Source organism: Cryptococcus neoformans, chromosome 1, assembly GCF_000091045.1.
Source record: "Cryptococcus neoformans var. neoformans JEC21 chromosome 1, complete sequence".
NCBI lineage: Eukaryota > Fungi > Basidiomycota > Tremellomycetes > Tremellales > Cryptococcaceae > Cryptococcus > Cryptococcus deneoformans.
The window spans coordinates 1,155,001-1,177,679 of NC_006670.1; the positions used below are offsets into that span (position 1 = coordinate 1,155,001).

Genomic DNA, 22,679 nt, shown 5'->3' on the forward strand with positions numbered 1-22,679 from the left:
AAGACGAGTTCTTCAAACATGATGTGGATTTGAACAAGCAGAGCTTCTTACAGCAATTCCAGTACGCCGTGTTTTATAGCTTTGTGAAGCTCAAGGAGCAGGAAGTGAGGAATTTGACATGGATTGCAGAGTGCATAGCGCAAGATGCGAAGGATCGTGTGAATGATTATATACCAGTATTCTAGAAAGTTTCAAAGGGTTATTATGTACTTGTTGGATTCGTCACCTCATGTTACATGGCTTAAAATCGTACAGCATTTATGGATAGAATACTGTCTATCCACGATGACACAATTATCCTCTTATTCATTTACCTCTCCCATCTCGACTGCGACATCATTACAATACAGCTTTCATCGCCTACACAAAGTCTCTCATCTATTTTTTACAGATGAACTGCTCAATCCAAAGATCGCAGCAAATACGAGTGTTAATCATTCAGGTATCTGCCTGTTACCCTGCCTGTGACAGCTCTCCATTCGGCTCCCCTGACTGTCTTTGCGTTGAGCGGGCCAATAAAGTTGCTTTCGTTCTTCCCACATGGTCCAAGAGCATCTTTCTGCTTCTTGCGGGTCAAGTCATGAAGCACAGTATCTCCAGAGGTAAGTAATTAAGTCATCAAGTAAGTTTATTATCAGGCTCTAATGGGTTAGGTCGGAATTGCCTACTAAAACCTTTTTATATACTGCATAGAGCTCCGGAGAAGGAACGCTGTTTGCAGTCTGAGATGAAGCAGTGTAATTATGCAGAGGGAAGTTCGTGAGATGAGTGTATTAAATGTAAGGACCATTTTTGCACTTTCAGTTCCCACCAATAGATCTCTACTATGGGATAGTTTCAATATCATAATAGTCATATGAAAGGAACGGTCTATAAATATTTGTGTCTCGAGGCTGGAGTGGAAGGAATAGTGGCGCGAAGCCGATGCGCTTCTCAAGCTTGTAAAAAGGAGAGGAATCCACCATCTCCTGAAACACTTTCTTCTGCTCGAGCTCAGGCATGACAGCTGCTGACGTATGACCCATCTCTTGACTTCTCTTTCTTTTGGCCTCTTTCCGCCCATGATTGAAAGATCTGGTGGATGACAGGTTGACAATGCTATCTGTTTCCGGAGAACAAGTATTGCAATATACGAGAGTTGAAGCCTTATTCGTGGGAAGGGTAGGTATGGATATCCGTCGCACGGATTGCCTGATAACCGGTATTATTATTACCCTATTCTGTCGATCGACAGCCTATGTTCATTTTTTTTCCCTAGCCGGGCTACTGCCTTTATCGACTTTGTATGTTCCCCCAGACGTGCTCTATAAATTATCATCCTTATTTCCCTTCTTTGCAATACTAGCTTTAAGCGTCTGTGTCTTAGAGTATGGTGAAGGGCCATATTGATGCCGCTTGATCTAACTTAGTTTCTTCTTTGATGACCAAAGATTGGGCACCTTTCTTTGAAGCTCTTCCAACTTGACACGCTTCGGGACGTCCATCGCTTTTTGTTTTTGGCTGGTGGCAAATTGCTGGGATGTCCTGGGTTGGTGAGTTGGTCGTTGAGACATGGCAGTAATTCTTTGATCGCGTGGTGACAGCAGTCTCGTTGTCCGGTAACTCCTCAATCCTGGCTGCTGGGGCGTAGTGGTGGGAAGTGTAGTAAATGGCTGCGATGACGGAAATGAACATGACGCTGAAGACTACGGTCATAGCAGGCATGGAGCGACACCGGCCAGTGCTATGCATGAGCATATAAGTATCTGGGGCGGCTGGGACTAAGTCAGAGAACATGTCGACAGACTCATTACCAACATGAACTGGCGCGCTTCATCATCTGATCAGGCAATTGTCACAGTGCCCCGATATCGACACAGAAGCTTGGAGATTGTCATTCATTGATACATGGAAAGTGTCGTCCATCCTCTTCAACAGTCAGCCACATTGTAGTATATATATGCACCTCCCGACTTACAGCGAGAATATACGCAAATCTATCGGTCTATACACTACAAACCCGCTTGGCAGACACACCATTCATCGTCGTCTCTTTGCTTGGTTAGGGTTCTTACGCCCGTGGCCAATTGAAGGCATGTTATGTCCACCAGAGCGACCCTTTCCGGACATACCTACTGTGATCATCTCGGGCAACCACTGTACCAGCTGTGAGCTAGAGGCAAAGCGGGAGAAGAATGATGACACTCACGTCAGGGTCATTCCAACCTTCCAAAGCGCCCTTAGCCGCCTTCCTTTCTTCTTTCTCCTTTTTAATTCTATCTCCCCTCATTGCATCCTGCCATTCCCTCTGATCTTCTCTCAAAATTAAGCCGCTTCCCCCCTTTTGCTGACCCTTGGCTCTGCCCATCTTAGGGTCCGGGATGGAATAGATGGTACCTCTAGTGCGGTATTGGAAGTTCTGCTTGAGATGCACTCTTTGTTCACCAGTTTTAGCGGATGTTGAAACGGAAGTACGAAGAAGCGTAGCATTGCCGCATGATGGACAGAATCGTTTGCTAGGATCCTTGCAAACTCTATCACAGAATCAGACATGTTCAAGATAAAGCAAAGTTACTAACTCACTTAAAACAGGCATGGCATCTTAATACCCAACTCTTCACCTTTCCAATCTTTTTACCGCCTTCGCCAACCAATCCCAATCGCATTCCCAACAATATATTCTGCACAGCATAATCACCGGTCATACATGCAACGGCCGGAGGCTTGGCTGTTGATCCAGAAGGAGTGATAAGACCCAGATCTCGAGACCGATGGGTGCTGAGATTTGTGGGGTTGATCCATTCGCCCTCGGATTCAGGATCCTCTGCATGGGCAGAAGCTGGGACTGAGGTCTGGGTATGGGACCGGTTGGTGGTGGAAACATCATTTACTGAAAGCTCGCTTTTCGTTGAAGGTTCAATAATAATTTGGCTCAAAGACTGAATCGCCTCTTCCACTTCAACATCCTCCTCCTCGGGCTTTCCTTCCTTTTCGTTTTTGTTCTCTTGGACCTCCTCATCTTTCTTTTCCGCCTGCTTGGTGTCCTTCTCCTTCTCCTTCCCCTTGGCACTAGGCTTCTTCGCTTGAGGGGGCTCAGTCCTAATCCTCTTGACACCGTTCACCATCACTTCATACTGATAAGTCAAAGCGGCAACGGACAAATCAGTTTGTGAAAGTACCGCAAAGTCACCAGTCTTCTTCGCAAAAGCAGTGACTGTATGTTCGTCAGCACACAGTAAATCATGAATAATCAACAAAGTACCCACCCTGGGCCATGGCTTCAGCAGTAGGTGACTCGACCTTGACATTGACCCCAGTCAACGCAAGCCTCTCCCAATGCTCCCTAGCTTTAGGATCTCTCAGTTCCGCAAGAACCATCGGGGTCGTATGGAAGCTCGTAGCGAGATGGCGAAGCGGCGTCAAAGACAACAGAGGTCCAGCATCAAGGATCAAATGCTGAATGACTTTTCGGTCTTCGCTCGAAATAGGGGCCTCGATGGTAGAACTGGACGCCTGTGCAAGAGCTTCGGGTTGAGATTCTAGCTCTTGAGACTCTTCAGCGGCAGGAGCCGGTAATGCCTCAAAAGCTTCGGGGAAGACTTGTTTGGAGGCAGTCATTGAGATTACCTTGGGAGTGTCCGCTGTGGGTTTTGCGATGGCGCTATATGAGAGAACCATTTTGCTGAACTTTTTGACGAAGAGTTGTTGTAAACAATCTTTCTCGGCGGCCAAAAAAAGCAAGAGGACATGGAAAGTGGAGTGAAATCTTTTTCTGGGCGTGATTACCTAGAATCTGGCCCAATTCCAGAATGAAGTCGGGATATTGCCGGATATTTTGCTGGGATTTTTCGCCCGAAAAGAAGGAATTCGAGTCGGCCGAAGGAAGCCGAAACTTGGTCCACGGCCTGGAGAAAGTGACCCTTCAAAAAGCTCTGACTCAGTCCATACATTGTCTTCCATTTTCATAATCATCTCAAGTCATACTTAATAAAATGGCCGACAAGACGTGGGTGCTCTAAAAATGAATGTCAAGGCATAGCTGACGTCACGCAGCTTTAAGATCACTGTTCTCCCTGGTGACGGTATCGGTACGCGCTCCTCACCTGATTCAAGCCCTTCTCAATGATGAGTGCTGATCACCAGATAGGCCCCGAGGTTGTTGCCGAAGCTGTCCGAGTTCTCGAGACTATTGTCAATCATTCTGATCTCAAGCTTGATCTCAAATCATACGACTTCGGTGGCGCCGCCATTGATAACCATGGAGTTCCCCTTCCTGACGAGACCCTCAAGGCTTGTAAGGAGGCCGATGCCGTTTTGATGGGTGCGTGTGACTTCCTAGCAATCAGGATTAAAAGCTAAACAGCATGAAAAGGTTCCGTCGGTGGTCCCAAATGGGGTGTTGGTCCTGTCCGTCCCGAGCAGGGTATCCTCAAGCTCCGAAAGGAGCTTGGCCTTTATGCCAACATCCGTCCCGCCAATTTTGCTTCCGAGAGCTTGCTCAAACGGTCTCCTTTGAAGGAAGACACTGCCAGGGGTACCGACATTATTGTTCTCCGTGAGCTGATCGGCGGTATCTGTGAGTATCCGAATGCGCCGAACTTGGAGAGCGGCACCTACTGACACTTAAATAGACTTTGGTGAGCGACAGGAGACCAATGATGAGGGTGTCGCCTGGGATCAATGTATTTACTCCAAGCCTGAAATTGAACGTATTACGAGAGTCGCTGCTCAGATCGCTCTGGCTGCCGAACCTCCTCTCCCCATTACTTCAGTCGACAAGGCCAATGTTCTTGCTACTTCTCGACTCTGGCGAAAGACAGTCTCTGAGCTCATGGCCAAGGAGTATCCTCAGCTCAAACTTGAGCACCAGCTCGTCGATTCTGCCGCCATGATCATGATCGCCAACCCCAGGAAGCTTAACGGTGTCCTCTTAACTGAGAATATGTTTGGTGACATGTGAGTTTTGTCTATGGTTACTAAGTATCGATGTTGAGTCTGTGTAGTCTTTCTGACGAAAGCTCCGTCATCCCCGGCTCCCTTGGTCTCCTCCCTTCTGCGTCTCTCGCCGGTGCCCCCGACGCTAAGTCTACCACCATGGGTCTCTATGAGCCGTACGTCCATTTTTCCTTTTCTTACATACCCCAACTGACCACTCTGCAGTATCCACGGTTCCGCTCCTGACATTGCCGGTCAAGGCATCGCCAATCCCATCGGTACCATCCTCTCCGCCGCCATGATGCTCCGGTACTCTCTCGGTAAGGGCAGAGAAGCCGCCCTCATCGAACAGGCTGTGCAGAAGGTTCTTGACAGTGCCGAATCCGGCGGTTTCGACTATCGAACGAAGGATTTGGGTGGCCAGAGGAGCACGAAGGAGGTGGGTGATAAAGTTGTCGAGGTGTTGAAGGGTCTTTTGGGTGCTTAAAGTAGCAGGCGGCGAGTTCTGCACTAACGATAGCATATGCATATAACTATGAATCTGTACTATGTTCCCTTGTCATTACCTTGTACTTGATATCGCAAAACTAGTCCAATTATAGCTTCATTGGAAAGCCGGCTAAGAGCGGTGAGTGCAGACATAGATAAAAGTCTCCGTTGCGTCGGCCAAATGCGACGAGCCGAGATAGAGGGCTATCGCAAAATCTTGATCCACATCATAAACCAGCATTATCGTCGGGTAAATTCTTTATTTTCCCCCTTTCCTCTACGTATCGTTGCACATATAAGTTTTTGATTACTGCCAAAATGACCTGTACTATCCATCCTTCTCTTCCAGAGACGGATACGCATAAGGATTACGCTCGATTTTACTTTGATACGACCAATGTGCCCGATAAACGTATCGTCGGTCTGTTGGCATGTCAGCGTGAGTTCCATCCGAGGTCTTTTGTAAGCAGATTACGCTTAATGAGCGACAATGGATAGGTGACCCACTTCTCCGCATCCTTCGAACGAAAGTGCATGCTGCTCGGGAGGCCGACATAACCTCACCTCCGCCTCCCAAGGGCAAGGCGAAGCAAAAGAAGGGTGCTGCTTTTACTTCCGAACAGAATGTGGCTTTAAAAGAAGAGAGCAAGGGTAAGCTGTGGGAGGTTGAGTTGCTCGACACTATCATATTTCCCGAAGGTACGCTCAAGCCCTGCAACGCGAATAATAAAGTTCAAACTCAGCTGGGGTCTTGCAGGAGGAGGTCAACCTTCAGACACTGGTGTCATGCGCCTTTTAGATCCTAATGGGGGTGTCAGCCACACATTTCCCATTGAAATGTGTTTGCGTCGGAAGCTCGACAGTGTCCACCTTATCAGGATCCCTTCTGGTATAGAAATAGACTTGCGGGAAGGCAGGGAAGTCGAGGTCGAAGCCGATTGGGATAGGAGAATAGATCAAGTGGGTATTACAAGCATAGAGAATGGAATATAATGGCATCCCCTAACGACTTTGACAGATGTCTATCCATACCTCGCAACACCTCTTGTCTGCCATCCTTGAAACCCATCTTTCACTCCCCACTCTCTCTTGGTCCATGCAACCCTACCCATCCATTGAACCGGCTTACGTTGAGCTGCCCAGAGCGCTTACACCCGAAGAAGCAATGGGGATTGAGCGTCTCTGTGGAGAAGCCATTAAACAATGCAAAAAAATTTGGGTGGATTTTACTATTCAAGGTGACGATGTTGGGAAAGAAAACATCGGCGCGGGGTCAGTCGGTACAAGAGAGATGAGAGGCTTGCCCAAGGATTACGACGGTGTACGTGCGCATAGAACATTCTCAGGAATACTCCGGCGAGTTACTAATTGTGTCTCTGATAGGGCGTCATTCGACACATCAACATTCAGGACACTGATCGTAACGCCTGCTGTGGTACTCAGTCTCCAAACACATCTCTTCTATCACTCCTACATGTCATTCCCCCAACTCTTTCCAACTCGTCGAAGCCGTCTCCAACTAAGCTTTACTTCTTGTCTGGCCCCCGAGCCATCCTCGCTTTGCAACAGGCATCTCGCACCCTTTCTGCTGCGGCAAAGGCGGTCGGATACGGCAGAGCTGACCTGGTGGAGAGGCTTGAGAGAGCAGAAGTAGCCAGGAAGGATACGGCGGACAGCCTTAAAGGCTTAAGAACAGAGCTGGCCAAGCTCGTCGGCGAACAGGCCGTCAAGGCAGGAAAAGAAGGGAAATCAGTTACACTAGTCGAGCGCGAAGAGAAGGGCACTCATGACTTTGACTGGCTAGGTCTGGTAGGCGCAACATATCTCGAGTCCTTTAGCGCTTCTGGGCAGAATACAGACGGAAAAACGCCCCCTAGCCCACTCATCATCCTGACTTCCTCCATTACGCCTGCCTCTACTACCAGCCAGACACTCCTTCTGATCCAATCACCAGACAATGACCTGGCCAAGTACGTCAATGAGAAAATCAAGACAGCTCTTGCAGGGAGGGTAAAGGGTGGTGGTGCTAGAGGAAGGTACATGAGCAAGATCGACGGCAAATGGGGCAAAATAGAAAAAGACGCTTTGGCGAAGGTCATCGACGATCTGAGAGCTGACAGGGTCTGATATAATAAAAGCGTAATGCATTGTGTCCCAACGAGGACATGTCAGTAAAAGAAATGAGGTTCAGCGGTGTTATGAACGATGTAGTAGCAGTACCCGTAGCAAAGAATATCCACCGGCTAAATCCGATAGCCGAAGTTGTCACGAGACGCCAAACCATCGCGTGTGTCGATCACATTGTTCGTTGTCGTCCGCGGTGTCAGTTGAATAGCTGTATGGAGAGTCGAAGCATGTATAACTTGTTCTTTATACCACAACATCATGTACATTACTAGAGCGAGGATGATGCTACCCAAAGCACATGCCTGCAGCCGTCTTTTGTGCTCCTCCTCTCGTCTGGTGAGCTCGCGCGAAGATGAATCGTTCAAATAGGCACAAAGCTCACACAACGAGTTTGCAGGGTACTAGGAGACGCTACTCGTCTTACAATACAGCTGTCGCCGGCCTAACTGAAGCGCAAGAAGAGGTTTGTCTACACATCCTTCTCCCAGGTCTGGGATAGAATAAGCAAATGACGCATTGGCATCAATCTAGTTCCGAAGTGTCGTTCAACATTTCGCTCAGAAAGAGATCGCCCCAAGAGCGGCTGAAATCGACCGGACCAACAAGCTCCCGCAGGTATGTACATCATTACAAGATTAAAAACATTACTAACATGGAGGCAGGACATATTTCCAAAACTCGGCGAAATGGGCTTGCTCGGCGTGACGGTACCTGAGAGATGGGGAGGACTAGGGCTGGGCTACTTAGAGCATACCATTGCCATGGAAGGCAAGAGACTTATACGATCAAGAGGAAGTTCATATGCTGAAACTTATGATAGAAATCAGTCGAGCATCAGCCAGTGTGGCTCTCAGTTACGGGGTGGGCAATACAAAGTTAGCCTCATTGACAGACAGCTCATACCAATGCTTAGGCACATTCAAACCTCTTAGTCAATCAGCTAGTGAGATGGGGTAGTAGGTATTCTTAACCTTCTCTCTCCGTCTTGTGCTAATTTCTTTAACCTCAGCTGAGAAGCAATTGAGCAAGTACCTTCCACCCCTTCTTACTGGCAAGCACATCGGGTCGTTGGCAATGTCAGAGCCCAATGCCGGGTCAGACGTAGTGTCCATGCGCACCAGTGCAACCAGGAGTGATGAAGGAGAAGGCTGGATTATGAATGGCAGTAAATGCTGGTAGGTGACATCGCCCGACTGGTTCTTTGTATTTGGATAGATGAACTCACGTCAATAAGACAGGATCACTAATGCCCCAGTCTCGTCCACCTTCCTCATTTATGCCAAGTCAGACACCAATGTGGCCCCTTCCAAAGGGATGACTGCTTTTCTGGTGGAGAAAGGCTGGAAAGGATTTGAAGTGGGCGAAGGCTTGGACAAATTTGGAGTAAGCCTAAAAATGAGATTGGAGGGATATTTTGTTGATTAGCACTTCCAGATGCGCGGATCTCCCACGGCAGAGCTGTTTTTTGACAATGTCAAGATCCCAGAAGGTAGGACTTGCATGGGCGCGGAAAGTTCGTTCAGCTGATCATAAACAGAAAACGTGCTAGGTAAAGTGGGAAATGGGGCTTTAGTATTGATGTCTGGGCTTGATCTTGAGCGATTGGTGTTAAGTGGCGGGCCGTTAGGGTCAGTTCTCCCCTTCATTGGACAAAAAAGTCAGCGGAAGATTGACGATGAACCGAAGCATCATGCAAGCTGCCCTAGACATGGCTTTAGAATATACTCACGAGCGAAAACAGTTTGGCAAACAGATAGGAACCTTCCAATTAATGCAAGGGAAGCTCGCTGGTACGTCTTGTCGCTCGAAAGATGTTTTTCTGGGTGGTGCTGATGCACTCAAGCGTAGATATGTACACCAAGCTGAGTGCCTCTCGTGCGTATGTATACGCCGTTGCTCGCGCTTGCGATGCAGGGATGATTTCTCGCAGAGTGAGTGGACTGTACCAATCGATACCAATCGATCCTGGCAGCCGTCGTTGGCCGTATCCTTGATCTTTGACTTCTGTCATTCGGAAACGGGTATCAAATTATGTTACTGTTGTACACATCTTGTCCGTTACTGTACCGAAAATCTCGCACGGACTCATAGCCAAGCCGTCCTACGTAAATAATATTCTGTATGACTAGTTTCCGGCTCAGAGAGCCTAGAGACAAGACAGAAATAGAGAGTACTGAGGGTTCTTTCTAGTAGTGGAAAAATTATTCGGAAATCAATCGCTGACGAGCACGTCAGGATTGCGCTGGCGCTATTCTTTATTCTTCGGATAGAGCTGTTGAAGTAGCTATCGAAGCACAACAATGTCTGGTAAGTGCATGGTAGAACTCCGAATTTACTTCACCCTTTATCAGAGAGATCATGGTGCTGACAACATCCGAATCAATAGGGAGGCAATGGTTACATCAACGGTGAGTGATAGGTTGTTCAAAGACATTTTCGCCATTACTTGCTTGTATTCGTTCTCGAAATTATTCGGAATCCTTCTTTTTTTTAATAACGCAACGAAGCGCAAGTCGCGTCTCATCAACTTTACCTCACTCTGCTGCATACATTTTAAGCCGTCTTCTTGCTGACTCTGCATTGCCATTTGTTGGTGGGTCCATGTAGACTATCCCGCGGGTCGTCTTGTACGGGACAGCAGACTATACACGGTCGGTGCCGGTACGCAAGAAATTCGGAGGATGCTGATTGGAAGAGAGTTCAACGAGGCGTTAAGCGGGTTGTAATAAAAAGGTCAAGTAGAATAAAAATACGTATCAACCGTTTATTTAGTGCTTCTTGCCCGCTGCTGAAGGGTGGTGGAGCCGACGCGAGTTGGGGCGGAGCCGTTCTTGCCGCGGAAATAGCATCCGCAATCCGAATTAATTGCTAACAAACCAAATCGACTGTGTATGTAATTCAGTTCGGAATTAATTAGAATCTTTCAAAAGGGGATGATGTGCTTATAGGGCTTACTAATATGGACTGCATGTGATCAGACATTTTGTTTGAGCATGTCCATCCTTGGCCTATGCAGCTCTTTCGCCAGTGTCCGTACCGCTCCGAAGACATGCCAAACGTTCCCGTAAACCACCGACCGACGCGATATGTATATGACGCCGTGCGATGAGATTTCGGAGTGACCAAGTTAACTTCCCAACGACTTATAATACTTGCTTTTTAGAGAACGCCCCACATCCCAATCCTTCTTCAATCTCATCGTCTGTCATCCCCTCCACACTTTAGCTTTTCCATACAAACAAACAACAGCAGCACCGGTTCATTATGAAGGTGAGTAGGCAAGGTTTTCAAGGATATTTCAACGTTCATCGAGTTTCCTAACGGTTCGTTACGGTAGATCGTCAGTCAAGATGATGTCCGTGGCTATAACGATGCCACCATTGTAGGCGGTATCAAGGGTGCCTTCCTCGCCGCCGCTATTTGCATCCCCGGTCATATGTTTCTCATGAAGCGCTCTCCGTATATTCGAGCTTTGCCCCTGCCCTTGAAGGCTCTCGGTCATGTCACCATCACTGTGCCTTGTATCTCTATCGCCGCCGAAAAGGGTGGTGAGGCATACAATCGAGCTCAATACTCTGGTGTCGGTCAGAGGGAAATCGATTGGGAACTTCAAATTCGGAACGAGAAGTGGGAAAAAATGTCCAAGCTGGAAAAAGCTGGTGACTGGGCGGCTAGACACAAGTACGGTATCATTGGAGGAGGGTAAGTATTTGCAGAGTCGTTCTGTTGCTTTATGCAGCGCTGATATTACATTAGATGGGCTGCGTCTATGGCATTGGCTTTCGGCATTGTTGCCAGGAATCCTTATCAGTCAACGTCGCAAAAGGTTGTTCAGGCTCGTATGTGGGCCCAAGGTACGCTTTGCTTATTAAGGAATTGTCTTGGAAGGACTTGACCGACATGTTTCTAGGCCTTACGGTTGCACTTCTTGTTGGTTCTGCCATGGCCACCGGTCTTGGTGCCAGTAACAGTTCGACGCCTGTTGAGTCTGCCGACCACTCTTGGCGCCGCATGCTTGGTGAGTACCAGCCGCTTGAACCGAACACCCAGAGTTGAGGCTGAACTTTTCTATTTACTTAGAACACGATGAACACCTAACACCCGAAGAGCGTGCCCAATTACGAGACACCAGAGACCCCACCACCGCTAAGGAGATTCAAAAGGCGGTTTCTCAGAGGAAAGCTGCCGCTGCTCAAGCCTGAATACGGCTGAATGGCTATTGACTTATAGGAGGGAGAACGGGAGCGGGCGCGTGTTTCATGTCTTCATACTGTAATATATGTGCGTGCAACTTAATCCATCATCGGGCATTATCAATCATGCATCTTCATGGCATTATACTCTTTGGATAGCGCCCGAAAGCATCTAATGTCTGTACAAAGGACGTAAGAGGCTTCTCCCTGCCTGTCACGGTGGGCACACTGCTTTGGTCAGGGAAGGTAAGTAGCGCCCCCCAAAGCTCGGTCTCTCGCCACCTATTTTCCTGAATTTGCCCCGATGAATACCCTATAAACGGATCATCTCTGTCGAACTTTCTTCCGTATCCCTTAGTTTGCTTTTCGCTGATATGACTGTTTTTGGGTCTTGCCTCAGCGTGATACCATATTTCGCACCTTGGCATCAGCTCCACATGCGTCTCAAGCGATATGGATCCCGACTGAATCTCTATCTGCCCCTTCCCCCCTGTCGGTCTAAAAGACCTTGACTCTTACATCGCCTTCGCCCAGTCATCAAATATCCTTCTCATCCACATTATCCTCTCTTGTTCAACTTCCGAAAATATCAAACGGCTCGCTAATCCAGCAAGAGAAGCAAAGTCAAAGTTGACTGATGAAGGGACTCTAATGGCGTTGAGGATGGAAGAAGAAGTTGGGACATTTTATGGTTGCGTGGCAAGAAAAAATTTGGATGGGCTCGGAGAGGAGAATGCAAGATCAATACAGAAAATATGGATGCTAGGATAGCAGCGGCAGTCATTGGGGAATACACGCTAGACGCTTTGAGACAAGAAAGATGGTGGTTGCAGCTGAATAGATCCAGGTAATTTTGAAGTCTTCAGGTAAGCCACGAAACAATGCATGTTATCTAGAAAGGAAGTAATATACAAATCAATGGTCGATGCCAACTTCTGCCGTAATAACGATCTGCCCTATGATGCCAGACAAAGTAAATCCTGTTCCCTGTCCCAAATTATCTATCCCAAAACGACTTCCTTCCGCCCACATTGCAGACCCCGACAATTTACGCTCTGCCCTTCATCCTCGAAAGAACACCTGGCTGCCTGTTTCTACCATTACCCACCCTTCCTTGGGCGAAGGGCATTGGCGTAGCGCTATGTCTAGGCTTTCCCTTTTCCTTATGCTTGAACTTCTTCTTTTCCTTCTTACTCATACCTGCCAATGAATTGGATGGTCGAGCGACAGGGGAAGTGTAGAAAGATGAAGCTTCCACGGGAGCAGGGGCGCGAATGGTGGGTTTAGGTTTATATCCGAATTTGGGGAGTTCGGGGGGCATTTTGTTCTCTCCGTCTGAGAATGGCGACTCAGATTTGTTTGTTGAAGGTGCGTAGGCCTTGTTGTTGACAAAGGCGCCAATTTTCATGCGCGGTGGGTCTTCAGGGTCATAAGTGGATTTACGCTTGATCGGTGACGATGACTTGTGCGAGCTTGACTCAGCCTCTGATTGACTCTCCGACTCGTCATCTCTCATACCCTTTGCACTCCCGTTGACCAAGCCTTTCACTCTGTCCCTAACTGCAGGCGATTCACACAGCCCCTCGTTCCCATTGTCCACGCGGATGTAACTTAACAGATAAGCCGTCTTGTCGTTCAAGACTTGCTCCAACTGGACAGGAGACACTTCATCGTCATCGGCATGGAACCATTGACCGGAAGGACCTCGGACATAGGAAGTGTAATGACCAAAACGAAGCTCAGTACCACGATGGCAGGTGACACCGAACAATCTGTACTTGGTACCGGGAGACGCAGGGTCAACCATATAGGGCGCGATATCAAGAGTTTGTTCAAATTTGATGGGCTGATTAAATTTTTCTGCTCGAGCTCGGCCACTGTAAGGATTGTAGTTGACACTGAACCGTTTCAAGTGAAGAGTCAAGATGGGAGGTGCTTGGTCAATTTTGAAGCTCTTCGTGGCATTGGCTTTACGTTTGCACCTTTTTGAAGTAAGCTATCGCTCTTTTGAACACAACAAATGAAACTCACCTTTCACAATGATACTTGTTGTCTCCCTCGAGTCTGTCTTCCTTGGTGAAGCCAGCCAACATCCCAAGCACGCTTTTCTTGCCCTGCTTGTTCACATCCAAACTCAAATCCAAGAAGGAATCAAAGGTGTCTGACGGGTTGTTACATCGTGAACAAACAACACGTGAGCGCACTCGGCCACCCCAAATTCGGTAAACCCAAGAGGTGTGCTTGATCTTTTCAGGAGTATCCCTGGATGTTGTATGAGCAAACTTCCGATGATTGTAAGGAAGGACACACTTAGGAAGCTTGGCCAATGCAGTGTTCTGCAGGGCGTCGGTGACAAACCGGAAGAACTCATGGGTGTCTTCCTGCCTGTTCTTGCTGAAGCCCTTCTTGATTTCTATTAAAGTTAAGTCGGTGATAAAACAAGTTGGACTCCGACGACTTACGCGACAAGCTTCTGTGGATTCCTGGGGCGTAAGCCTTTCGACCAGACCAGTGCGATCCTTCAGCCATGTGCTTGAGAGAACATAACATGCAGAAATTCTTCTTTTTAATTTGTGAGCCTACAGATGAAGTCAGTCAAAGGACTGGAGAAGTTATGAACCATTGAGCACCCACAGCTTCCCTCATCGTGTGTCAAAGCGATTCTCAGGACGGGCGGCGTATGCAGCAGGACCTGCAAAGTGGCATTGGCATAGCATGCCATCGAAGGATTATGCAGTCCAGCTGCACGCTTAGCGGTGGCAATGGCTTCTGGCCAAGAAAGGTCGAAGGTGGACGGGAAGAGACCTTGAGTATTGTCGCCCTCATTTGTATCAGGGATTTGGGATTTCGCTGGCGAAAGGGGAGTTACTGATTGATTTATGAACTCCGGATTCACCCTTTGGGGGTTCTTCGCATTGCCATTAAACTGTTTCTGCGACTTATCCTTCGCCGCCAGTTCTCCTTCCGTGTCGTACTTCACCTCATCATTTACGTTTTTCAGCTGTCTTTTGACAAGATTGGGAGACTCTGGCTCTGAAACAACCTCCTTCATACCCGCCTCGAAGCCCAAACTCTTTTTGTTAACAGGAGCCCCGAATTTGAGCGGGTTGGAAAGCATTTCGTGAATAAGCCCCGTGTCGTGCAGGGACGACTGGAAGAGGAAGGGGGAGGCGGTGGTCATTTTCGAGGGATATTTTGGCGTAGATGGCGCAGAGGTGTGGACGTGGATAGCAGCAGCAGTTGCAGATCCCCGTCACTGAAGGAAGCGGCCACTGATCTGAGAGACAATTTCAAGGCTGCTCGTCGACTTCACCATTTCTCAGCTCGTCGCAAAAAATCACACCAATTGTGATTACATAATAAACGCGTCAATGACGTTTAGTCCATGTAAACGCGCGTCAAGTTTTCTTCCTCGCCACCCACGCACTTCTTGTTGGTCGTCGTCGTGGAGAAGAGTAATACGACTGACTATTTGAGCTGGCCTTCTGCTCGGTGGGCGAGACTCCTTGTACGAGGGCGATGAATGGGTGTGCCTTTATCTATATCAAGCACACTTCAAAGCAGATTGACTGTCCGGTAACGAAGTTTGTTGGAGGAGGAGGATGAAAGAGCCTCTTCTTGCTGCATGCCGCCGTCGAGCGATCGGCATATTATGCATTATTTTATCATTCCCAATGGACGATTTACAGTCTGTAAAGATTCATACAATGACATAGACTGTGTTTGAAATCATCTGGGACACATAACCACCATTTAAGTTGACAACATAACCTTGACGACCTCTTATTACCCGGCCCACCACTATCAATAAATAGTTTTCAATACAATTATATTTATTACTTGTACTCAATCAGTACCGTTGTTCTTGCCCAAGTCTTCTTTACACGAGGGAGTCAAGGAAAATACAAAACTCGGACAGCAACATATCATTATGTTTACTTATACCAACTGGTGCTATACGGACGCGAGTTCCGGAGTTTGCGCAATAGCTGATAAAGAGCATTTTAGGATTGAGAAGTGTTGAAGGTCTCATAGTCGGCCGACGGACGGTCCTCCTCCCCATTGTACCTTAAATCACTGCGGCGAAACTGCGACCCATTTTTTCATTTTTTCGTTTCGTTTCCTTAGAGGTTATAATTAGTTAATACCGGCTTTCCAACAAAAGAACGACTTTGAATTTCTTCCTCATTGCACAGCTCTTCCAGTTACGGTGTGTTGCGCTGTGCTTGGCTGCGCTCCCTTCCGTCATTAACCTATTGCTCATATTTCAGAGTCATCACAACACTTTATAATAATTAGATAATGGGCAAGGATGCTGGCGGTACTTGCTGAGGTCCGGTGTACTTGCGATAGGCGCTGAAGATGGTCAGAAGGCAGGTGGAAATAAACTGAAGTATCGAAGCTGCAGTATTATTTCATTACGGTGGTTGACAAGTTGACGGAAAAGGTATTTACGTAACATTTTATGTCATTATGCAATATGCCTTTTTGTCCATTGCTTGGCAAAACCCGGGCAAAAGTGTATTTTGCTTTTGCCGGACAAAATGGCAAAAGTTAGTCGACTTCGCCCATAACTCTATCTGTAGCCTCATCTAGCTAGATCTCATCCCCTTTGGATCTTAAAAAGCTGATCTATGAAGACTAATTCACCGCAAGGCATCAGTTAGTCATGCGCTTGTAACCTTTAAGCAATCGCATCGTGCTATGTTTTGATAATTAGCCGCCGTTTTAGGAGGAAAACGGAAGACAAAAAAAATTGTCGGTGATGATCATGCCATCGGCCGTATTTGGCTCCTCGCTCATCCTGTGGGACCCCATCTCCATGGCCGATAACATATTTTGGATCGCGGCAGCAAATGAAAACAAAGCACGCGCTTATAAACAACTGTGGAAAGGTGGCCAAAGGAATTGACTGTGCAGCACTCGACTGCGTGGTGGTCCCATTTATAACCCGTTGCTTCCCGCATCGTCTTTTGTTTTTCTCCTCCTCTTTCCATCCCCACTCCTATTTATTTTATTTTGGTTTCACGTACACTGCTACTTGAAGTCAAGCATGTCGACCCTTCCCATTTATCACCCCGTTCCAACGGACGAGAAACACCCAATATCTGCCACTTTGGTAGACGGCGAGTTTGACCCTCGCTACATTCATCCCGCCGCAATCGGCTCTCAATACCTTTATATTGGCGGTCCCCGCAGCGCCTATCAGGCCGCGAAGGACAAGTACGCTGGCTTGTCCAAAGTCAAGAAAGGTCTCCTCGCTCTTGCCGTTGTTTGGTTCGGTCTTGTCGTTGGCCATCAGGCTGCGCGTCTTGCTGGCGGCAAATGCCACCAGGACGCTCATCATGCTCCCGCCGAATTTGGCGTGAAGCAGTGGAGAGACCACTCATCTCATCGATTTGGTGGCCCTATCTTCCTCGAGGATGGTCCACTTGACTGTCATGGTGGCCGTAAAGACCGTGCTCCTGAGGAGGTCAGTTTCTTCCCGGCATTGGAGCGTTGATTGATAATGATACACTGACACTGCGCCCGCAGCTTTCTTCCGTTGCCACTGTCTACGAGTCCATCAACGTTGTCGGGAGCAACGATGCTACCGACATTCTCTCCGCCAACGCCTCTTTCCCTCTCAAACTTGGCCGTGGCAAGCACTTTGATCTCACCTTCCAAGGTGAGGGTAACGTCATCATCTCGAGGGCTGAGGAGGAGTCTGAAGACTCTACTGTCAACGTTTTTGTTGAGTCTACTTGGTCCGGTGAGGAGGCTGAAGGGGTCAAGATGTTGTCTGGAAAACACTCTCACGCTCTCTCTGTTGCTGTAAGTTGCTTGAGCACGTACGTATCAGGATGTCATTGACCATTTTGCAGTCTTCTCAATCCTCGTCTCATATTGTCCACCTTGTTCTTCCTGCCAACAAGAAGCGTCTTCCTTCCATCTCTATCTTTTCTACCAAGGACCTTACTCTTGATATCCATCCATCTGTTCAGGACATCCACGTGGGAAAGCTCTCCCTCAAGTCTGAGAGCGGTGATATCAAGCTTCCTACCCTCGCTGTCAACAAGCTCGTGGCTGAGACCGTAACCGGTGACGTCGGCGGTAACTTCAACGTCAGCAACTCTTTCGTTGTCAAGACAGTCACGTGAGTAGTTTGGTCAATTGCAGTGTATAGTTTTGCTGATGATGGCAACAGAGGTAACATTAACGCCATTGTTAACGTTGTTCCTCACTCCCCACCTAAGGACAAGCTTAACCTTCATAACGTTGATGCCAAGCACGAGCACAAGAAGTTTGACAGCCGTCACGGAGAACACAATCACGAGAAGAAGCACTTCGGAGGGCGTTTCCACTCTGAAGAAGAGCGACCTTCCAAGTGGTCTCTCAATATTTTCAAGTCTAAGAAAGAGGATGAGCCTGAACACCCTCCCCCCCCTCCGGTCTTTATCGGCGCTTTCTCCACCTCTGGCAACATTCTTCTCAAGGTCTTCGGTTCTCCCAACGTCTCTACTGATACTAATGTCTTCTCCCATACCGGTGACGTCGACGTTACCCATGACAAGTCATTCCACGGTTTGTACGAGGTCGGCAGCTTAAAGGGCACCTATGATGTTGTCGTGAGGGACGGCAAGGTGCATCGAGTCCTGGAGGAATACGTCACTGAGGAGGGAGGCAAGCAGAAGGGCCTTGCCTTCGTTCCCAAGAACAGAAAGACTGAGGGCTCCCACGAGAAGAGGCACTTCCGCAATGCTGAAAGCGTTGATGGCGAGCTTCCCCCTCCCCCTCCTGGTAAGGGCCACGGTCCTGATGGTCCCGATGGTCCTGATGGTCCTGGAGGTCCTAGTGGTCCTGGAGGTCCTGGTGGTCCTGATGGTCCTGGTGGTCCTGGTGGTCCTGGTGGCCCTGGAGGTCCCGGTGGTCCCGGTGGTCCCGGTGGTCCCGGCCCCGACCACCCCCGTGGTCCTCCTCCTTGGGTTGTCTTCCCCCCCGGTCACTCAGAAGTCTTCGTCCACACTGAAGTTGGCAACGCCAAGATTGTCCTCTAATCACTTTCTACGGACAATCCGATTGTTCTTTTTTGAAACTTCTCGAATCACTCTATGAGGGTTCGGGTGAGTATGGAGTCGTTGAAAACCTAATTATTTATAACAAAGTTATAGTATATTCATTTTAAATTTACTATTTCTTTATTTTTCCTTATACTTGTAAGAAGTTCGTTGATGAAAGGATTTGTTTTAATTAACAATAGTATCATTTCTCACTCCCTGCAGATCAAGAGGAGCTAATTGACTTTCACGAACAAACATATAGGCAGGCCGCCTACTGACATATTGCTCCGCTGACAGCTGTTGAAGTGTGAGTCGCTGATTAACAGTTAGCTTCAGGCAGGCAGTAATAAAATCAGCAGTTGGCTCCCGTAATATCATCTTATTATCTGGCGTTGACAGTTTGTTTTTGCTCATCCGACGGTGCGAGGAACAACGGCTCTGGTGCCGGAAGTAACGTCCCATTGTTATTATTTATGTAAATGCTTTCGTTTTCATTGCTGTCATGTTAATCGGCTGTGCTGCTCTTCAACCAATGAACGTACTACATAATACCGCTGACCTCCTGTAGTTGTTGGGCTGTGTGAATTGCTGCTTGAGTGGCTATGTGTTGGGGCGCTTATTGCATTACTTGGTACTTGATATGAGATGCTTGATACTTGATATTGCACTACTCTGTATGGGTACAATAGGTAGCGGCAAGCATGAAGAAACGAAAAAAGATGTCAAGCTTTCGCTCCTCTTCTCCATTTTTGCTGCGGTGATGGGCACAAGTTATTATAGGATGTAATATGGAAGCTTCTGCATGATGGATTGACAGTCGATGTTGTCAAATGGAAGGCCAATTGTTGAAGGATTACGACAAGGACCATCCTTTGACACACAGTCACAAAACTATTGATGGGAGATAAGGAACTCGGCTTTCCTGGTAGTAGAAACCTCCGGCCTGCTGCCGAATTGCTGCTATTGAAAAAAGATTCAGAGCTCCAAGCAGCGATTTCAGATCCCGCCTTCTGAGTGCATTGCGAAGCGTCTTGTCGGGTCTTCGCAGGAGGGAAGACCTGCCGCTGTGATCTGCTTGGCGATTGGCAAAGAAGTGGAAGAAGTATGCGCGTACAGACGACCTTGTTACCAACAAATGATGGGAAGCTTATCCCCGAGGCATAACAGCAGCAGTAACGAGAAGATCAGCGCTCAGCGTAGAGATAGCCGTCGTTGCAATAGTCTATATTTTTTTTCTTAACAGCTATATCCCCTCAGAAACCGGAAGCAGCCGTGCAACATAGGAAATAGCAGCTTAAGAAGAGTGCCACATCGAGTACTAACCGGGGCAATCACCCCATCTAAAACCTAATTATTTTCGAATATGGTCCCGGATGCCGGCTCGAACCGAGCCAATCACGAGCCGCCTTTTCGCGGGGCAGTGTCCCGATTGGTAATTTGCGAGTCCTTTTTTGCTGCGTCTGTCGGCGGCGTCGGCATTGTGGCCGCGGCGCTTCGGTGTGGCACTTTTCAGCCCTCCCTTTCCCCAGCGCACGTCCTTCCTGCATCCCGACTCACCGACCATCTCTCCATTTTCGTCGCCAGACCTAGAGATAAGCGTTCTCTATAGATAGCAGTCTCTGCCTCCAAACCTCCTTATCTCTTCACAATTCCCTCCATCTTTCCCTTGTATTCTTCCCCCTTTTGACGGTGAGTGAACCCGCCCAGCGTGTGCTGCTGGTGCCACAGTCGCTGATTAAAAGTTGCTCTCTTTGCCCCGCCCCGTGACTCGATAATACATCACCATCTGCCATCATCGACGGCGTTATACTATTGCGTACTCCTTTTTCTCTCTTTCTCTTCGCTTCCCGTACACAACTCTTGTCATTCCTCTCCAACCCTTCCTCTGATTCATCCGTTCACGTCTTCTCTACATCCTCTTATCCGCCACCGCTCCACATCCCATATATCCTCATACCGTTTTCGAACGATATCGATCCCTCAATTCACCCGTCTTTCATTACATCCTTACACCACAGTCTCTACACGTTTTCAGACCTTGCGCCATGTCTCAACTAATTGCCACCAAGCGAGTTGATCTTCTTGCCCCTTACCTCGCCCTTGATCAGGGTTCTCGTGTTCAGGCCGAGTGTGAGTGTCTCTTCAATTTTTTTTAAATTTATTCGGTCTCGAGTGAGGGATGTGTTGAGGTTGTGTCGGGGCCGCGTCTTTACAGAGAATGGCGCTGACAACATTTATCCCATGATTATTTTCTACCCCTATCTGTGATTCGCGACTTGTTCGGCATATCCGCACTTCGTCCAACCAACAGACATCTGGATTGACGCTGAGGGAGGTATCCGAAGTAAGACCATGACTCTCGATAAGGCTCCTTCATCTGTTGCCGATCTCAAGGAGTGGAATTTCGACGGTTCTTCTACCAACCAGGCCCCTGCTGATAACTCTGATGTCTTCCTCGTAAGTAACCGCCTACATTCTTGATTGTCACTTGCCCATCAAAGCTCGTGCTGACGAGGCCTACTTCTTCCAATAGCGTCCTGTTGCCATCTTCAAGGACCCCTTCCGAGGTGGCGCCAACATTCTCGTTCTCTGCGAATGTTACGACAACGACGGTACCCCTAACAAGTCCAACTACCGAGCTCACTGCAAGAAGGTGATGGACGCCGCCAAGGACACTGAGCCTTGGTTCGGTCTCGAGCAGGAGTACACTCTTTTTGACGCCGATGGTCAAGTCTTTGGCTGGCCCAAGAATGGTTTCCCCGGTCCTCAGGGTCCTTACTACTGTGGTGTCGGTGCCGGCAAGGTGTTTGCTCGTGATTTCATCGAGGCTCACTACGTCAGTATCGCTTCGTGTACATGTGTTGGATAATGCCTAACCTTTAACAGAGGGCTTGTCTCTACGCCGGTATCAAGATTTCCGGTATCAACGCCGAGGTCATGCCATCTCAGTGGGAGTTCCAGGTTGGTCCTTGTACTGGTATCGAGATGGGTGACCATCTCTGGATGGCCCGATTCCTCCTTCTTAGGATTGGTGAGGAGTGGGGTATCACTGTGAGTAGCTTTATTGCTATTATAGTCAACTAGCGCTTACTCGCTGTAGCCTTCTCTCCATCCTAAGCCTCTGAAGGGTGATTGGAACGGTGCCGGTTGCCACTCCAACTACTCCACCAAGGACATGCGAACACCCGGTAAGGGTATGGCTGCTATCGAAGATGCCATCAAGAAGCTAGAAAAGAAGCACCTCGAACACATCGCGGTTTACGGTGAAGATAATGACTTGCGGTTGACCGGCAAGCATGAGACCGCATCAATGACCACCTTCTCTGCTGGTGTTGCCAACAGGGGTGCCTCTATTCGAATTCCCAGGCATGTCGGTGCGCAGGGTTACGGTTACCTTGAAGATCGTCGACCCGCCTCTAACGTTGACCCTTATCGAGTCACAGTACGCTGTTCTAATTTTTACATTCAGCGACGCCCGCTAATTTCCTTTTCCAGGCCATCCTCGTCGAGACCACCGTTCTTAACAACTAATCCTTCTTTCTCTAAATTCCGAACCTATCCTTTTTTTTTTCGCTTGTTTTATTTTCTCGTTATTCGTAGGCGTGATAGGCGATATCGATTGGAGAGCGGGGTTTGTCTGTTCACAGATAAAGCTCTGGCTAGGTAGGGCATGCATACAGGTCTGATTGAAGTCTCGGTTGGCTTGCGACATCCTTTTGCTGTATGTAGTCCACAACCGTGAACATGTCCAAAATAACCAATAAATCATCCATTCTGCTTACATCATACTGGGAACAAGATAAAGAGACTGATAAACTAGAGAGATGATAACAGATCTAGCGGAGAGTACAAAATATAGGTGATGGTTGTTTGGTAGTAGTAAGTAGTTATCCCCAACCATGCTCAGTTCTTCATC

General features: G+C 48.1%; 9 protein-coding genes across 11 annotated transcripts in view; 7 read left to right on the forward strand and 2 right to left on the reverse strand.

Moving 5' to 3' along the window:
* Window positions 1-229, forward strand: part of CNA04290 (vacuolar ATP synthase subunit d, putative) — a 1,451-nt gene extending 1,222 nt beyond the window's left edge. Inside the window, exon 4 of the mRNA XM_566778.1 lies at window positions 1-229. This exon is cut by the window's left edge and continues 414 nt beyond it. Within this exon, the coding sequence (XP_566778.1) occupies window positions 1-185 (185 nt within the window). The 3' untranslated portion in view covers window positions 186-229.
* A 685-nt stretch (window positions 230-914) lies between these two features.
* Window positions 915-3,710, reverse strand: CNA04300 (art-4 protein, putative). The gene is made up of 5 exons (XM_566780.2): window positions 3,246-3,710; window positions 2,563-3,193; window positions 2,189-2,513; window positions 1,958-2,136; window positions 915-1,906 (listed from the first exon to the last, which is right to left on the reverse strand). The coding sequence occupies exons 1-4, from the start codon at window positions 3,655-3,657 to the stop codon at window positions 2,020-2,022; spliced, it is 1,485 nt and encodes a 494-aa protein (XP_566780.1). The 5' UTR covers window positions 3,658-3,710; the 3' UTR covers window positions 915-1,906; window positions 1,958-2,019.
* Window positions 3,711-3,923: 213 nt separating this feature from the next.
* CNA04310 (3-isopropylmalate dehydrogenase, putative) lies at window positions 3,924-5,461 on the forward strand. The gene is made up of 7 exons (XM_566782.2): window positions 3,924-3,985; window positions 4,033-4,067; window positions 4,127-4,300; window positions 4,352-4,555; window positions 4,611-4,935; window positions 4,983-5,090; window positions 5,140-5,461. Exons 1-7 carry the CDS (start codon window positions 3,972-3,974, stop codon window positions 5,399-5,401), a joined length of 1,122 nt encoding a protein of 373 aa, XP_566782.1. The 5' UTR covers window positions 3,924-3,971; the 3' UTR covers window positions 5,402-5,461.
* A 171-nt stretch (window positions 5,462-5,632) lies between these two features.
* Window positions 5,633-7,755, forward strand: CNA04320 (cytoplasm protein, putative). Its single transcript, XM_566784.2, has 5 exons — window positions 5,633-5,842; window positions 5,902-6,102; window positions 6,161-6,363; window positions 6,422-6,724; window positions 6,787-7,755. Exons 1-5 carry the CDS (start codon window positions 5,722-5,724, stop codon window positions 7,528-7,530), a joined length of 1,572 nt encoding a protein of 523 aa, XP_566784.1. The 5' UTR covers window positions 5,633-5,721; the 3' UTR covers window positions 7,531-7,755.
* Window positions 7,756-7,769: 14 nt separating this feature from the next.
* On the forward strand, window positions 7,770-10,557 carry CNA04330 (Isovaleryl-CoA dehydrogenase 2, mitochondrial precursor, putative). The gene is made up of 15 exons (XM_567164.2): window positions 7,770-7,866; window positions 7,928-7,993; window positions 8,062-8,145; window positions 8,193-8,298; window positions 8,351-8,391; window positions 8,444-8,486; window positions 8,540-8,705; window positions 8,769-8,913; window positions 8,965-9,019; window positions 9,068-9,158; window positions 9,217-9,320; window positions 9,379-9,461; window positions 9,766-9,837; window positions 9,917-9,938; window positions 10,138-10,557. Exons 1-15 carry the CDS (start codon window positions 7,789-7,791, stop codon window positions 10,254-10,256), a joined length of 1,275 nt encoding a protein of 424 aa, XP_567164.2. The 5' UTR covers window positions 7,770-7,788; the 3' UTR covers window positions 10,257-10,557.
* Window positions 10,558-10,682: 125 nt separating this feature from the next.
* On the forward strand, window positions 10,683-12,642 carry CNA04340 (mitochondrion protein, putative). Of its 2 annotated transcripts, XM_024656268.1 has the most exons (6): window positions 10,683-10,800; window positions 10,868-11,232; window positions 11,287-11,384; window positions 11,441-11,548; window positions 11,611-11,811; window positions 12,124-12,642. In XM_024656268.1, exons 1-5 carry the CDS (start codon window positions 10,795-10,797, stop codon window positions 11,730-11,732), a joined length of 699 nt encoding a protein of 232 aa, XP_024512057.1. In that variant the 5' UTR covers window positions 10,683-10,794; the 3' UTR covers window positions 11,733-11,811; window positions 12,124-12,642. The 2 variants fall into 2 exon arrangements, with proteins under 2 accessions (XP_024512057.1, XP_024514157.1); XM_024656085.1 differs by lacking the exon at window positions 12,124-12,642 and having other exon boundaries at window positions 11,611-11,868.
* Window positions 12,581-15,005, reverse strand: CNA04350 (conserved hypothetical protein). The gene is made up of 5 exons (XM_024656269.1): window positions 14,358-15,005; window positions 14,186-14,302; window positions 14,034-14,136; window positions 13,755-13,985; window positions 12,581-13,705 (listed from the first exon to the last, which is right to left on the reverse strand). Exons 1-5 carry the CDS (start codon window positions 14,902-14,904, stop codon window positions 12,772-12,774), a joined length of 1,932 nt encoding a protein of 643 aa, XP_024511917.1. The 5' UTR covers window positions 14,905-15,005; the 3' UTR covers window positions 12,581-12,771.
* A 1,600-nt stretch (window positions 15,006-16,605) lies between these two features.
* CNA04360 (hypothetical protein) lies at window positions 16,606-19,363 on the forward strand. Its single transcript, XM_024656270.1, has 7 exons — window positions 16,606-17,196; window positions 17,259-17,537; window positions 17,588-17,859; window positions 17,911-18,826; window positions 18,875-18,919; window positions 18,986-19,070; window positions 19,123-19,363. The coding sequence occupies exons 1-4, from the start codon at window positions 16,777-16,779 to the stop codon at window positions 18,758-18,760; spliced, it is 1,821 nt and encodes a 606-aa protein (XP_024511918.1). The 5' UTR covers window positions 16,606-16,776; the 3' UTR covers window positions 18,761-18,826; window positions 18,875-18,919; window positions 18,986-19,070; window positions 19,123-19,363.
* A 978-nt stretch (window positions 19,364-20,341) lies between these two features.
* Window positions 20,342-22,454, forward strand: CNA04370 (glutamate-ammonia ligase, putative). Of its 2 annotated transcripts, XM_566793.1 has the most exons (7): window positions 20,342-20,452; window positions 20,782-20,893; window positions 21,075-21,220; window positions 21,297-21,599; window positions 21,650-21,814; window positions 21,864-22,205; window positions 22,259-22,454. In XM_566793.1, the coding sequence occupies exons 2-7, from the start codon at window positions 20,809-20,811 to the stop codon at window positions 22,292-22,294; spliced, it is 1,077 nt and encodes a 358-aa protein (XP_566793.1). In that variant the 5' UTR covers window positions 20,342-20,452; window positions 20,782-20,808; the 3' UTR covers window positions 22,295-22,454. The 2 variants fall into 2 exon arrangements, with proteins under 2 accessions (XP_566793.1, XP_024514158.1); XM_024656086.1 differs by lacking the exon at window positions 20,342-20,452 and having other exon boundaries at window positions 20,594-20,893.
* The last annotated feature ends 225 nt before the right edge of the window (window positions 22,455-22,679 follow it).